The 14,716-nt window shown below is 62.5% G+C and overlaps 1 protein-coding gene across 1 annotated transcript in view; it reads left to right on the plus strand.

The window, feature by feature from the left end:
- The window catches only part of ATG4B (autophagy related 4B cysteine peptidase), a 21,396-nt gene extending 6,937 nt beyond the window's left edge, over nucleotides 1-14,459 (plus strand). Inside the window, exons 2-14 of the mRNA XM_040231981.1 lie at nucleotides 4,003-4,005; nucleotides 6,882-6,983; nucleotides 7,112-7,183; nucleotides 8,245-8,343; nucleotides 8,701-8,802; nucleotides 9,285-9,357; nucleotides 9,855-9,934; nucleotides 10,638-10,831; nucleotides 11,091-11,169; nucleotides 11,336-11,481; nucleotides 12,380-12,436; nucleotides 12,696-12,789; nucleotides 13,401-14,459. Coding sequence (XP_040087915.1) covers nucleotides 8,283-8,343; nucleotides 8,701-8,802; nucleotides 9,285-9,357; nucleotides 9,855-9,934; nucleotides 10,638-10,831; nucleotides 11,091-11,169; nucleotides 11,336-11,481; nucleotides 12,380-12,436; nucleotides 12,696-12,789; nucleotides 13,401-13,474 — 960 coding nt within the window. The 5' untranslated portion in view covers nucleotides 4,003-4,005; nucleotides 6,882-6,983; nucleotides 7,112-7,183; nucleotides 8,245-8,282 and the 3' untranslated portion in view covers nucleotides 13,475-14,459. The remainder of the gene's footprint in view (nucleotides 1-4,002; nucleotides 4,006-6,881; nucleotides 6,984-7,111; nucleotides 7,184-8,244; nucleotides 8,344-8,700; nucleotides 8,803-9,284; nucleotides 9,358-9,854; nucleotides 9,935-10,637; nucleotides 10,832-11,090; nucleotides 11,170-11,335; nucleotides 11,482-12,379; nucleotides 12,437-12,695; nucleotides 12,790-13,400) is intronic.
- The last annotated feature ends 257 nt before the right edge of the window (nucleotides 14,460-14,716 follow it).

A 14,716-nucleotide genomic window follows, 5' to 3' on the forward strand; every position in this document is an offset into this window, starting at 1 on the left:
GCGGGCGGCCGGCGAGGCGCTGACAGCCCGGTCCGGGTCGGCGTGTCTGGCGCCCCGGCGGCCGCTCCCGGGGGCCCGACGGCGGCCGGGACGAGCAGGGGCGGCGGGCGGGGGCCGCCGGGCGGTGCGGCGGGGCAGGCGAAGCCGGTCTCTGGCGCGGCGGCGGGAGGCTTTTGTCCCCCCCACGCCCGGAGTTAAGAAGGGGAAACCTCAACTCTCACAAAGTTACGTGGGTAGGTTGCAGGCGAGCGGCATACTTCAGTACTCACGACGCACGCATGTTTTCTTCTTCAAATTCAGTAACCAATAAATGATCCCAGCGTTCCCCGTGATTGAAAGGACAGACGGCCTCCGCCTCATCGTGTCTCAACTTCTTGGGAGCCTAACAGCGATGCGGAGTGTGTGGGGACTGGGCTGGGAGGGTGTGCGCGCATCCGTGTGTTTCTGTGTGCTGTTTCCGTGTGTTTTCATTGTTTCTGCTGTGGAGGAGACACTTCTTTAATTTTTGCTGCCACGCTGTTGGGGATCTTTGTGCAGTATCCTTGAAAGGATTTTTACACCTTGAAAGGCCTTCTTTTTCCATCCCACAGCAGGGTTACTCCTTTTATAAAATCTGTAGGAAGTGATCTGTGTTAAGAACCCTCCCAGCGGTACAGACTCTCCTCTGGCTTAATTCCCCCTGTCATCCTGGATGACATTGTTTTTGCTTCATTTTTTCTTCCTGGACAGCAGCTGCAATGGGCATTTACTGGACTCTCAATTTGGAAGCTGTGACATAAACCTTTATGGCCCATATTTCAGTGACTTGTGGCATCTTGTTAGTTCAACGTGTTAGGTAGTAGAAGGAGATGGTAGCCATGATTCCCCAAATGTGATGTTAACCAGATGTGTTGTGAAGCTGTTTAAAACAAAAGAGGACTACTCCCCTGGATGGGAGGAGGAATAGAATTACTTACTAAGACTATCCCTCGAGAGACTCGCTTACGGTGGAAAGCACGGTGTTATGGTGGTCGTTTTACCTTGAATGTGGAAGCACATGATGGAGGCTTCATGGAACCCTGATCCCTGCTTCAAAGCAGAGCTGTTTGCATGTGAAGGCCTCTGCTGATGCTGACAGAAACGTCTAGGGTGTGTAGGTCAGTTTTCTTTCTGACCTGACGCTGTGCGTCCTTTGGGGTCATTAATGTCCAGCCTGCCCTGATTCCCAGAGTCCTTACAGGTTCCGCCTTCCTGGCCAAACATTATGCAGTTCTGGTGGTTTTTACAGTCATCTGTTCAATAGCTGTGTTTATTACTGTGTGGGTTTGTGTCCGGCATTGTGCTACATCTTGGGACTAGAGATGTGAACGAAGTAGAGAAAAAGTGTGTGCTGACTGACATGTTAGATGTGACACCCACGGTGTGGCTCGTGGCAGAGTGCTGTGGGCCCAGCAGGAGGCAGTTGGAATCACCAGGGTAGCCTGGAAAGATCTCACCACAGAGGCAGCCAGTTTTGACTGGGACTCGAAAGCAGTGCAGGGAAGGGCACGTGGCCTGCTCGGCAGTGGCCAGGGCGCAGCGGGTGGGGCTGAGCGAGCTGAAGGCGGGGCAGTGACAGGGTCTGGTTGTTGGCCTTGTTGGCTCGTGGGCATGTGAGTGGGACGGGGCTGCTTTGGGGGCCTTTTCAAGGAGTAATGTGACTTGCACTGGCTGCTCTGCTGCAGAGGAGCAGAAGGCCCGTCAGGAGGCCGCTGCAGTGAGCCAGGCGAGAACCTGGAGGGCTGGGTCCTCGTGGGGAGAGGGGGTTGAAATCTGGTACCTCTGCAGGTCGGGACAAGGAGGACAGTGGTGGTGGGAAGTGTGAAGGCCAGCCACGTGTTGAGAGGGGTTTGAAATGCCGCGGTCTATGGCTTGAGCTGGGAAATGCACGCGGGGAGACCTGGGGAGCCCCGCTTACTAGGGAGATGTTAGGAGGTGGGTCTTGCAGGGGGTGAGAGTGAGGCACCTGCTAGATGTCTGTGTTGTATCGTCCAAGGAGCCTCGGGTCTGCGGGCCTGGAGCTGAAGAGCGGAGGCCTGGGCTGGAGGTAGAAGTGTGTGGGGCCGGTTTGGGCAAGGTCTTTAAGGGCCCGAGTAGGAGGGGAGGTGGGACTGGAGGCCCAGGGCTGCTGCTGGGCTGCGGGTGGCAGGTCAGACCCCAGGCCCGTCCTCACAGCCCGCTCTGGTTGGCACTGGACTTGACCTGCTGTCGGCTCCTTGAGGACAGAGTTGGTGTCTTGTGCTTCATCTCTGGGCTTTGCCTGTGTCTGACAGGTGGTTGGTGATGGAAGAAGCAGAACTTGAGTTGCTGGTGATGCACACGGTCCTGCCCTGTGGGTGGTCCCGGGCTGCAGGGTTTGTGTGTAACGGAAATCCTCGCGTTGGTGTAACGCGTAGGGGATGAGGAGGGCAGGCAGGCTCACTGAGGGCCAGCTGGAGGCCGTTCTCTCCGCTGTGTTCACTAGGGTGCCCGGGGCAGTGTCCTGGTGCCCCTGAAGTTCCAGCTTTTCTTTCCTTCCATTGATCTCCTTCCCTTGCTTCATCTCTTCATTGAGAACTGTTGTTGTTCAGTTGCTCAGTCGTGTCCCACTCTTTGTGGCCCCACGGACTGCATCAAGCCAGGCCTCCCTGTCCATCAGCGACTCCTGGAGCTTGCTGAAAGTCATGTCCATCGAGTCGGTGATGCCATCCAACCACCTCATCCTCTGTCATCCCCTCTCCTCCTGCCTTCAGTCTTTCCCAGCATCAGGCTCTTTCCTAATGAGTCGGCTCTTTGCATCAGGTGGCCAAAATATTGGAGCTTCAGCATCAGTCCTTCCAATGCCAGCATTTTCATATAAACTATTCGGGATTTGAAAAAAAACTACTTGCAAACTTGTGATTTTAGACATAAGCATTTTTGTATGGAAGAAAAGAAGGGAACACCCTTTTGGTTTTATTCTAAAAGCATGCATGACACATGTTTACAAAGCATAACACGTATCTATAAAATATAACCTTTCAGAAACATACACGTTTTGGGAAAACGTCTTTGACGTGTGGTACGTTACACTAAACTCTAAAGAATTCTAATGGTGTGTATTTTTGTGCTTTTCCCTGCTTGAGTTATTTTGCAATTGAGACCAAGTCATCTGGTTAAGTTTATTGAGCACCGTTTGCTATTTTTCAATCATGTTAATAACATTAAATTGAAACATTTAAAAATAGAATTGCCTTCCTATTAGTGGACTTTCTGCTTTCTCTTCCTGGTGTGATCAGGGACACCCTTGGGAGGAAGAGGTGACTGGGTAGAAAAAAATGTTTGTAAAAGCCTTCTTTCTCAAAGTGGATGGCACGGGTGTTGCTTCTACTGTGTCCTCTTACTTCAAGTCAGAGTCACTACCCGAGCACCTGGAGACTGGCATTCTTTGGGAAGCCAGGCTCCTTTTAGCTCAGGAAGCGTGTGAGCTTCATGGACGAGGATCCCGAGGTTCCCCTTGCGGGTCTGTGTTGTGGGACGAGGCGCCCTCCGGGCCGAGTGTGGAGACTGCTGGTCCTGAGCCGGTGGAGCTGGTCAGTCTGAGGACGAGTCAGTGCAGGAACTTCTGAGGATGGACTCCTCTTGTGGATCGGTCTGTGTGAGGCTTAGCGATTGTGAGCGCCCATTTAAGAATGGAAAGGCGTCAGGGTTTCTGTTGGAGTCCCTGCTGACCTTGTGCTCTGCAGTGTTTTCTGCCCTCCAGAAGCACGGAAACATACTTTGGCGAAATCAATACTGAAAACGAACAGCAGTGGCATTCAGTTTGGCAGAGGGCGACTGAGTTTCCTCAGACACGCCTTACGGCCCGAGCTCACGGGGAGGGGACAGGAGGTGCTGAGAGGCGGTCTGGGGTCCCACGTCTTTGGCTCCAGCCTGCAATCTCATCCCGTGGGCAGAGCTGGCCGCTCGCCCTACTTGCTGGGTGAAGAAATGGAGGCTCAAAACTGTGAGTCGTGTGTCGGCCAGCAGGTGGGTTCTCTGTTTCCAGAGTCAGATCTCAGTAGAAAGTCGAGCAGCAGAAGTGACTGGAATTCGGAGAGGTCTGTCCTTCCTTCCCTGCAGAGGCCGAGCCTCAGGTCAGGGGCTGCCAGGGGCTCGTGGCGGGTGCCGGGGGCAGGGGTCTGGCCCGTGCCCCCCAGGCTGAGAAGCCCTTGGCTCTGCCCCTCTGGCTGCAGCTGCAAGTCTGCGGACTCCGTGCTGGCGCTGGGGGCGAGCCTGTTCTCCGGGCCAGGGCTGCTCAGATCACCTGGGTGACCAGGCTGACTCTGGAGGACGTTGTCCTGGGTGTCGCAGCTCAGACTGTGGAGATGGGTGTGCTGCCCTCCCCGTCCCCCCGCCGGAGGGCCAGGGCCTCGCTGCGCGTGCTGACCCATTTCTCTCTTTGGCTCCTGCTTTGCCAGTGAGCTAACTGGCGTAGGGGAGAAGGGCGTGGGCTGAGACCGCAGGGTGCAGGGAGGGGAGCCGGGCCTGGGGTGTCCTAAGCCGACGTCACAGGAGCCGTGACCTGTGCCCAGAAGGTCCCGCCTCCAGGAGGAGTGGGAGGTGTGGGCTGCGGGACCCCTGTCAGCCCGCAGCTGCCCAGCCTGGCGGCTTCCTGCCCACGTGGTTCCTTCAGGAGCTTCGGGCAGTGAAGACTGCAAGGCTGCCCAGCCTGTAATGTTGTTAGTCACGGCGGGGGACTCAGTGACATGTTAACAGGGAGGACACGTGTTTCCCCTTCCCTCTGAAGTTGGCTGTGTGGCCTATAAAGTTGGTGCCTTTACCCTGAGGGCCGTGCCTGCTTCCTCCCATGTCCCTTGGGTGAGAACCCGCCCAATGCGGGCAGCTGCTGTCACCGGCGTCAGAACAGCTGTGTCTCCTTTCCTCGCTCATCTCGCTGGGAGCTGGTGTCTCCAGAGCATCCCAGAGCCCTCTGATGTGTGCGCGTCCCGCTGCCCTCGGAGCACTCCACGGCTTAGTGGGCAGGGCCACCTCGGGTTCTGGGCTCTGATCCTGCAGGGTGAGCGTCACTGCCCTGCAGCGCTGTGGGCTGAGATCAGACAGGTCCTGTTGGCCCTGCACCCTTGGAGTCATCCTGGCGGGCGTGAGTCCACAGGTGTGTAAGCCTTGAGGTCTGAGAAGGCCGTGCCCTCTGAAGATGTGAGGATGGCTTCCACAGGCAGAGACACAGATGTGTTCTCTCTTTGAGAAGACAGAACTGTAGCTTATTCCTGCTCGGTGTTTACAATCACGTGCACAAACAAATAACCCTACATGGAAAGGGCTAGAGAGAAACTTGGAGGTTAAGTTACTCATCCTTGATCGCAAGCCAGCCTGATGGACGCGGGGGGCGCGCGGACAAAGCAGGCCCTCAGAGCAGGGCAGCCTCGCCCCGGGCTCTCAGGAGCCGCTGTGGAAGCGCAGGGCCCCTCTGTGCCCATGGGGTTCCGGGCGATGGGCAGGAGGCAGGGCTGGCCCCGGCGCCGGGGGCTCCTGGTGCTTGCTGAGCACAGGGCCTCTCGCTGCCGGCGTGTGGTGTCGCGAGTGCCCTCCGCAGCCCTGGGGTGCAGGTTGGTTGAGCAGCAGTGCAGCCGTTCAGGGTCAGCAGACCGCGTGCCTCCGTCCTTGACGTTGGCACGCCGACCTTGGAGCCCTTTGTGTGCGGGCCTCTCGTGAGCCCTTCTCGGGAAGCGCTCAGGGCTGCGTCCCAGCTGTGCTGCAGGGCATCCTCTCACGTATTCTGGGTGACGGGCGAGGAGCTTTCCCCACCCGGAGGCTGACTGCCCGGGCACCGCCAGCTGTGAGGGCTCCGCAGGGACCTGTGCCCCTCTGCCCGCCTTTCTTGGGGCTGGAGATGCGGGCAGGACGCTGTGAGGCGCCAGGACAAAGAAATGCAGGTGAGTTGGCCCAGACGGCTCCTGCAGGGAGGCGCGAGGCTGCACCTGATTGATGCTTTCCGTCCTGTGGCCTTTGGATTGTTTGTTTTAGTAAACTGTTGTTTACCAAAAGGTAGGGCTGTCATTGAAAAATAAAGTCACGTGTGGGAGAAGCTCATTCCATGTCTTTGGTTTTCTGGAGAGCTGAGTGGAGGTGCAGGTGGAGGGGGTGGGGGCGCTGTTGGAGCTGGTGAGGTGGCAGCGGGGAGCAGGGTGCCCGGGATGCCCCATGGGCGGCGGCTGAGCTGCCGCGTTGGGAGCCCAGGGCAGAGGGAGGGTGTTCCACCAGGCTCCGGCTTCTTTGAAGCCGCGCGGTGGGTGGGCTGCAGGCGGACACAGTGCACACACAGCTCGGTGGGGAGCGGGGGGTGCACCCCAGGCTCCAGGGCGCCCGCAGCCCCAAGCCCCGTGCTGGCGCCTGGAGTGGCGCCCTGCTGCCCGGCCAGACTGCTGCTGCTCCGCCTTGTGTGCCGTCCAGATCAGCCCCACGTGCAGAGACGGAGGTCTGGGCCCGTGTGCGTCTGTCTCTTCGGTTTGAGTCTGAAACAGTTAGGGGCTTAAAGTGTTAGTCCCTCAGTTGTGTCCTCGTGGACTGTAGCCACCTGGTTCCTGTGTCCGTGGTGCTCTCCAGGCAGGAATATTGGAGTGGGTAGCCACGCCTTCTCCAGGGGGTCTTCCTGACCCGGGGATCAAACCCACGCCCCGTGCACTGCAGGCGGCCCCTCTGCTGTGCGGGCCCCTCCTCCCGCCCCTCTGTGCCTGGGCCTGGCCCCTGCTGCCCAGCGCCGAGCACCCCCTTCTCCCTGTGGTGGCCACGCGGAGGCCCCGAACTCCACGTGGGCTCTCTGTACGGAGACGCTGTACGTGATCTCTGATCCTCGTTTATAAAATCAGGAAAAGGCCATCAGAGTGTGTCTTTGGTTTCCATAGCTACTCTGACCTATGACACGCTCCGATTCGCTGAGTTTGAGGATTTCCCAGAGACCTCGGAGCCCGTCTGGATCCTGGGGAGGAAGTACAGTGTCCTCACAGGTATGGCCCCGCCGAGCTGTACTGCTCTCCTGCAGAGAGCGGCATGACGGTGAGTTGCCTATGATTTCCTGAGACACGGGTCTGGGCGCTTACCACCGTGTGTGCGTGTCCCTTCTCTCACCCTCTAGAAAAGGACGAGATCTTGGCCGATGTGGCGTCGAGACTGTGGTTTACGTACAGAAAGAACTTCCCAGCCATTGGTGAGTGCCGCCTGCCCCAGGAGTGCTTCGAGCGGGAAGCGTAGAGCTCAGCACCTGGGCTCGTCCCTGGTTTCGCACTCAGGCAGCCTGCTGGCTGCAGAGCTCGACGGCAGCCCAGGGCCCCGGCCCTGCTGCGCCGGGGATGCTTTTGACAGTGAGCTGCGCTTGCTCCCCGGGGCCTGGGGCCTGGGCGATGAGCCATGCCTGGTGTGGGCAGCACAGAGCGGAGCGCAGCAGGAAGCGTGTGGCCCCTCTTGGTGCTGAGGCCGCCTCTGCTCCTGGAGGCTCTGGGCCTCCGTGCTGGGCCCAGGTTGGAGCTGGTGGCGTTGTGGGTTGGGTGCTGGGAAGCCCTGGTCGCACCCCTCAGCTGCCCTCACGGGTCCCGCTCTTGGTTGTAGGCCCTGAAGGGCAAGGCAAAGCTCCTCCCTGTGTCCCTGGTGCCCAGTCTCCATCAGCTCCCTCCTCAGGGGGCTGCCGTCTGTGCCCAGAGCTCGGGAGCCGGGGGCGCCTCCCTGTCCGGGGGCCGGGTCCTGTGGCGGGCTTGTCAGACATCTCAGGCGCTCTCTTGCTCCTGCTGGGCCCCGATGGGGCTGGAGCCGCTGGGCGGGCGGTGCTGTCTGAGCCCCAGGGCAGGGCAGCTGGCGGCAGCCTGCGCGAGCGGCCGTCGGGGGCGCTCGGCGGCTCTCCCGGCCGTGGTCGGTGCTGCTGACCGCCGCACGAAACCGCCATGCGCGGTGGGGCGACCCGCGTGCTGCCGAGGCGCCTCGGCCCGCTCTGAGCCCGCCGTCCGGGGCAGGCTCTGTCCGCTGCGTGTCTGCGAGCCCTGCCGCCTCCACCTCGGGGCCTGGCGCACACCTGGGGATGCCGCCCCCACTCTGCCTCACTTGTGAGGCTGAGGTCTCTTCGCGTGTGTCTGGGCGTTCTGTTTCTCTGAGACCTGTTCACACCTCGGCCCCTGATGAGGGGAGTGAGGGCGTGTCCCTCGGCGGGCTGTCGGCGCAGTGAGCCGCGCGGCCCGGCCTGGGCCTGACGGTGCGCGCCTCTCTCGCCCTCCACGGCAGGGGGCACCGGCCCCACCTCGGACGCGGGCTGGGGCTGCATGCTGAGGTGTGGACAAATGATCTTCGCCCAAGCCCTGCTGTGCCGGCACCTGGGCCGCGGTGAGTCTCCCCGTGTCAGCGCGCTCTCGGGGGCATCACCATCACACTCCCGGGGCTGCGGGGTTTTCTTTGTAACAACCTACAAGTTTTCGTTGATTAAAGAAAGTGGCTCTGAAGACACTCAGAAGCGTTTGTGTTTCAGAAGCCATTTTTAAAGCACGGAACCAGTCTCCATTTCTGTGTGGATCTGGTTTGATGTGTTGGCATGTGTATTTTTGAAATCCTGAAGAACTCGGTTCTACCACTCGGGGGGTTTCTCAGGACGTTTGGGCACCACGTATGTTTTGAGTGCTTTATAACGATGACGGCTTCCTGCCTCTGTTTGGGGAAACTGAACTTGCGTGTCTTCCCCCGTAGACTGGAGGTGGACGCAGCGGAAGAGGCAGCCAGACAGCTACTGCCGCGTCCTGCAGGCGTTCCTGGACAGGAAGGACAGCTGCTACTCCATCCACCAGATAGGTGGGGGGCGCGGCCCGCCCGGCGCGGGCCTCGAGGGCGCCTCTGTGGTGAGGGCTGGGGGTTCCGTGCACCTCTCTGCCCGAGCTCCCGTGCTGTCAGCCTGGCGCTGGTGAACAGCAGCTCGCAGGCCTTGCAGGCTGCTCCTCGGCACCCGCGATGGCGGCACTGCCTGTCCAGACACCCGCCGTCTAGGCCAGCTGGTAGTGTCCTGCCTCCACCCACGTGGAGGGAGCGGAGCTCTGTGCTCACCGAGCTGCGTGCCACCTCAGTCCGCTCCCCCGATGGGGCTAGGGGTCGGGGTCCGAGGGGGCGCACCTTGAAGAGAAGGGTGTCCCTGCGGGCGGCGGTGGTGCATCCTGGCGCCAGTTAGGAGCTGCCGTGAGGCAGGCTTCCTGGCCAGTGTTCCCGGCCTCTCAGCCGGGTAGGGGGAGGGGTTTCGGGACGTGGGGGCGAGGGTCGCTAACCAGCTCTGTTTCCTGCAGCACAAATGGGTGTTGGCGAGGGCAAGTCCATCGGCCAGTGGTACGGGCCCAACACCGTCGCCCAGGTCCTTAAGTACGTGCGCGGGCTCGCCTGGGCCTCTGCTGCTGAAGGGAGTGAGGGGCCTCTTCCTCTCTCAGCCTCTTCAGGACCCTCAGGAGGGTCCTCGGAGGTCACCGTGCCGAGTGGTCTTAGGGGTCGGAATCTGTTTCTAGTGAGGGTGTGCCCATCTGGGTCCTGGGAGCCCCTGCAGAGCCCCCAGATTAGACAGAGTCCCCTCCCGTCGGGCCGTGACGCCTCGGCCACAGGCGCCCGCCCAGCGCGGTGCCTCCCACTGTGCTGTCAGCTCAGCGTCTCGCGGGGCGCGGGGCTGCGCTGATTGGGGTGGCCGGGCTGCCTCAGGCTGGGCACGGTCTGGGCTTGGCGTCTGACTCTTGCCCGTGTACTGGCCTGATTGGGAAGTGGCCCCTTGAACGGCTGCTCGCGCGACCTCCCCTGCACAGCCGCGGCTGGCAGAGGCCAGGAGGCTCGAGCCGGGCAGGCTCATTGGGGTGTCCCCCGCTCCCCGGCAGGAAGCTGGCTGTCTTCGACACCTGGAGCGCCCTGGCTGTGCACGTGGCCATGGACAACACGGTGGCGATGGCGGACGTCAGTGAGTGAGTGGGCCCCGGGCGGGGCGGGGGGCGCTGGGTGCCCGTGTGCTAGGCCTGCGTGGGCTCTGCCGCCCCGTGAGGAGTGCGCCGCGTCTTCCTGGCCCCCAGACGCTTCGAGAGGTTTAGAGGTCCGAGGAGCAGCGGGGCTCACAAGGTCTGGAGGCAGAGGCGTGGTCCGCCTGCCGTCTCTGAGGGAAGAGCAGAGTTCAGATGCGCTGACGGTCTGAACGCGGCTGGAGCCCACAGGCAGGGCCTGTCAGGGCGCGGCGCAGGCTGGGCCGCGTGGGGTGTGCGAGCCGCTCCTGTCTTGGGCACCTGTTCCCTGAGGGATTAGCGGGTGTGTTTAGACGGAGGAAAAAGCAGAAACGTCTCCACTTGGTGCTGTGCTTGCTGAGGGGGCCTCGGGCCTGCGGTCAGTGCTGCGTCCGCCTGGCTGGTGGCTCCGCGGGGCTGGCTGCACCATGCTTCCCAGGTATACGCGAGTGCTCTCTTGCTGCGTGTCTGCCGCGTTTCACAGTGAGAGTTTCCAGCTGCACACGCGCAGGGAGCGTGCGCTCTTTTTCCCTGTAGTGGCACGGTTACCTTTGGCTCAGGTTCCAGGTCGGAGCTGTACTTGACGCACTGGACTGTTCTCAGCTGTGTCTTGGCGGTGGACTCACGCCTCCTCCCGTTCAGCCCCTGAGAACAGTCTGCCTCTTGCAGGGAGGTTGTGCAGGAGCGGCCTTCCCTGTGCTGGGGCTGAGGCCTTCCCCGCAGACTCCGAGCGGCACTGCAACGGCTTTCCGGCGGGGGCCGAGGGCGGCGGGTGCGCGGCGCCCTGGAGACCCTTGGTGCTGCTCATCCCGCTGCGCCTGGGGCTGGCTGACGTCAACGCGGCCTACGCGGGCACGCTCAAGGTGGGTCTGTGCCAGCCCCTCCCCTCCTGCGCCCGGGGCTGCTCCCCGGAGCCCCCAGCCATCCCCTCTCTGCGCCCTGCTCGTGCCGGCTGCTCCCCCACAGCTGCCTGCCCCACCCGCGGCTGGGCCCTGCCGTCCCGCCACCCCGCCTGGGGCTCCCTGGAAGGAACTGCGCCTCGGGGTCGGGAGCCGAGCTCTGCGAGGCTGTGCTCACAGCCCTGCGGGGAGGAGCCCCTGCTCACAGCCCTGCCCCCCGCAGCACTGCTTCCGGATGCCCCAGTCCCTGGGGGTGATCGGAGGGAAGCCCAACAGTGCCCACTACTTCATCGGCTATGTTGGTGAGTGGGGGGTCTGCTGTGGTTGAAGGAAGTGGGTGGTCTTCAGGGTGCCCCCCCCGCCCCCGCCTCGCCACTGGACATGAAGCCGCCTCCGCGAGGCCAGCGTGGCTTTGGGGGCTGCGGTGGGGCCGCCCTGCCCTCGCTGACCCGCCCACCACCCACCCAGGGGAGGAGCTCATCTACCTGGACCCCCACACCACGCAGCCGGCCGTGGCGGCCGCTGACCGCTGCCCAGTCCCGGACGAGAGCTTCCATTGCCAGCACCCGCCCGGCAGGATGAGCATCACGGAGCTCGACCCGTCCATCGCCGTGGTGGGTCCCCCGTGTCCGCCGTCAGCGCTGTCCTGCTGCTGCCTCAGGAGGGAGGCCCCCCGTTTCCGTAATTTCGCTTAGCATGATGTCACGCGGTTCAGAGCCCGCGCAGGGCGGCCCTGGCCCCGCCCCCGCTCCTCCTCGGGCTCCCCGCCCCACGCCTTTCGGGCTCACTTTCTGAGCTGCTGTGTCTGCCGGGTGGCCCCTAAGAATGCACCTGCTCGCTCACACTCTGCTGACGGCAAGGCGGGAAGGGTTGGTTCGGCTCAGAATACATTTCCGGGAGGCCAGGGACCCCTTGGAGAAGGCAGTGGCACCCCACTCTAGTACTCTCGCCTGGAAAATCCCGTGGATGGAGGAGCCTGGTAGGCTGCAGTCCGTGGGGTTGCTGAGTTGGATACAACTGAGTAACCGAAAATGTAACTGAGTACATTTTCACTTTTCACTTTCATGCATTGGAGAAGGAAATGGCAACCCACTCCAGTGTTCTTGCCTGGAGAAGACGGGGGAGCCTGGTTGGCTGCCGTCTATGGGGTCGCACAGAGTCGGACACGACTGAACTGACTTAGCAGCAGCAGCAGCAGGGACCCCTAGAAATCAGAACAACGTACGGGTCACCCAAGCTGTGGACACGAGGCATTTGGTCCAGAGAAGGGGCGACCCCAGACGCACTGCCTGTGGCTCTGGGTCACTCCCAGAGGCCCGTGGTCCCCGGGAGGGCATGGGCAGGGGTCTCGCAGGAGCCCGCCTGTGAGCTCGCGAGAACGAGGCTGGGTCTGACTCAGTCTGGGCAGAGGGGGGTGGGCACTGCAGCCAGACAGCAAGGCAGGCCTGGCGTGTCCAGGGTGCACCTGAGGGCCTGCCGGGTAGCCCTGCTTATGGTGGGTGTTGGTTGCAGGGGTTCTTCTGTGAGACTGAGGACGACTTTAACGACTGGTGTCAGCAAGTGAGAAAGGTCGGTGGTGGCTCCTGGCCCGTGGGGCGCGGGCTGGAGGCTGGTCGGGGGTCTGGGGTCCCGCTTCCCGCTCAGCTGCCCCGCCCTGTGCGGGCCACACTTGCCTTGCCTGCCCCGGGTGCCCGGCCATGCTCACTGGGGTCACAGGTCCCCTGGGATTCCCACCCCTGGGGTCGCCCAGGAAGGCCGCCTGGCCTGGTGGGTCCTGCCTCCGCTTGGCCCTCCCTCCGCCATGGCCTGATGCGTAGTCTGTCGACAGCTGTCCCTGCTGGGAGGCGCCCTGCCCATGTTTGAGCTCGTGGAGCAGCAGCCTTCCCACCTGGCCTGTCCCGACGTCCTCAACTTGTCGTTAGGTGAGTCCAGAGGCCCAGGGTCTCGGGCCGGGGTGCCGTCTGCATGATGCTGTCCTCCCCTGCCTCCCCAGGGCCTGCTCTGCTGAGCTGTGGCCTCTCACGTTGGCCTGAGCCCCGGCGCAGTTCCCTGGGGCTCTGAGGGACCTCTGGGGGCACAGCACGTGAATCCACTTCATGCTCCCCGGGCTCCTGGGAGCCGGGATAGGCTAGGCCTCCTGCGGTGAAGCAGCTGCTGGGGCTCGGTCCCTACAGCCCCGTGGTTCTGGGGGCACCTTCCCAGTGTGAGTGGAGCTCGTGCAGAGGGGGCCCGCGTGGTGCGTCTGGGCGCCCTCCTGTGGGGGGTCCTTGTCCCTGAGTCTCAGCGCTGGGTTCTGCTGCCTGTTCAGACCCCGGCAGGAGCAGGGCGCCCCAGCTGGGCACTCGGTTGCCCTGCCCCCATCTGCATCCAGGCCGCCCTGACAGTCGGGCACTGGGCAGGACGTGCTCCTCGCGGGGCACGCGGGTGGGATGTGGGATGAGGCCTGTGCGCCCTCGGGCACTTGACCCTCAGCCCCATGCCCCAGACTGAGTGACCCGCTCCTGCATCTACCGAGGGTTTGTCTTTTTCCTAGATTCTTCTGACGCGGAGCGACTGGAAAGATTCTTTGACTCAGAAGACGAAGACTTTGAGATCCTGTCCCTCTGAGAGTCCTGCAGGTGGGGATGGTCTCACTAGCCCTGCAGGGGCGCTTGGCCGCCGCGTCTCGTCCACCCGCTGCCCTCCGCCCAGCGCCCCAGCCCAGCTGCCTCCGCGTGACGGAAGCCCTGGGCGCACGCTCCCGCCACACTGCCAGCCCTGCCCGGTGCCCCGTGCCCTCCTGGCCCGGCCGCTCATCTTGGAATTAAAGCCGTCTGAAGCTCCATGATGGACATGGCTGCCGCTGGGCACATCGCTAGACAGGCTCTGAAGACGCAGTGTGAGGGTGCTGTGAGAAAAGGCGCCAAGGAGCACGGCAGGCGTCCCACACTGGGAGGAGAGGCGTGGGGGCCGGCGGGCGGGTCCACAGATGCTGCTGCGCGCGTGCCAGGCAGCAGTGCCGCCCGGCCGGGCCCCGGGGAGGCCACGGGCCCCTGCTGCCGCTTGCTTGTCTCGCCCGCTGCCTCCGGAGCACCCCCCACCTCACCCCTCGTCAGGGCCTCCCTCCCGGTCAGCGCAGCTTCAGATGGTTTGGGGCCCAAGGGTCAAGCCTTCCGCTTGTGGTGTGAGGCACACCCAGACCTGCTCACGCTGACCCAGGGCCACCTGCCACCTTCACCCTGCGTTCGGGCCCCACCGACGGCCTGTGTCCCACCCAGGAGTGCAGACCGGCTGGGAGCTCAGGTGGGGGCAGCCTCCCTCCCAGGAGCCCCCACCCGCCCGGCAGCGGGCACCCCGCCCCCTGGGTGTCGTCCACCTAAGTTATTTCGTCTCCCTTTGTCTCCTCCCCCTCTCCGTCCCTCAGGCAGAGCTGGGGGTCTCTGTTCCCGCTGGCACACGGGGTCTCTTCTGCTCAGCCGGCAGCAGGGGTGCCGGACAGGGGACCACAGACCAGAGGGGACTGTCTCGTGTGTGTTGGGAAAGGCTTACTGAAGAGTATTCACTCTTAGTGATAGTTCGCAGTTCTTTACTGCAAATAATAACAGTTTCAATACAAAACAGAATTCGTGTGTGTCTTGATTTTCCTGGAGCTGTAATTGGATGTGGTGAGAACAGGGATGGTGTTTTCTCAGGTTGTCAGGACCCCTGGGGAGGACCTGGTGGACACACATGGCGAGCTCGTGGCTCCCAGGCCTGGGCAGGCAGTGCCCCGTGTGGGCCTACTCTGCACGGCGCTGGCTCGTGTTCAGTCGCTCAGTCACATCCGACTGACCCCATGGACAGCAGCACGGCAGGCTTCCCTCCCGCCAC

This window comes from Oryx dammah, unplaced genomic scaffold (assembly GCF_014754425.2).
Source record: "Oryx dammah isolate SB20612 unplaced genomic scaffold, SCBI_Odam_1.1 HiC_scaffold_28, whole genome shotgun sequence".
Classification (NCBI taxonomy): domain Eukaryota; kingdom Metazoa; phylum Chordata; class Mammalia; order Artiodactyla; family Bovidae; genus Oryx; species Oryx dammah.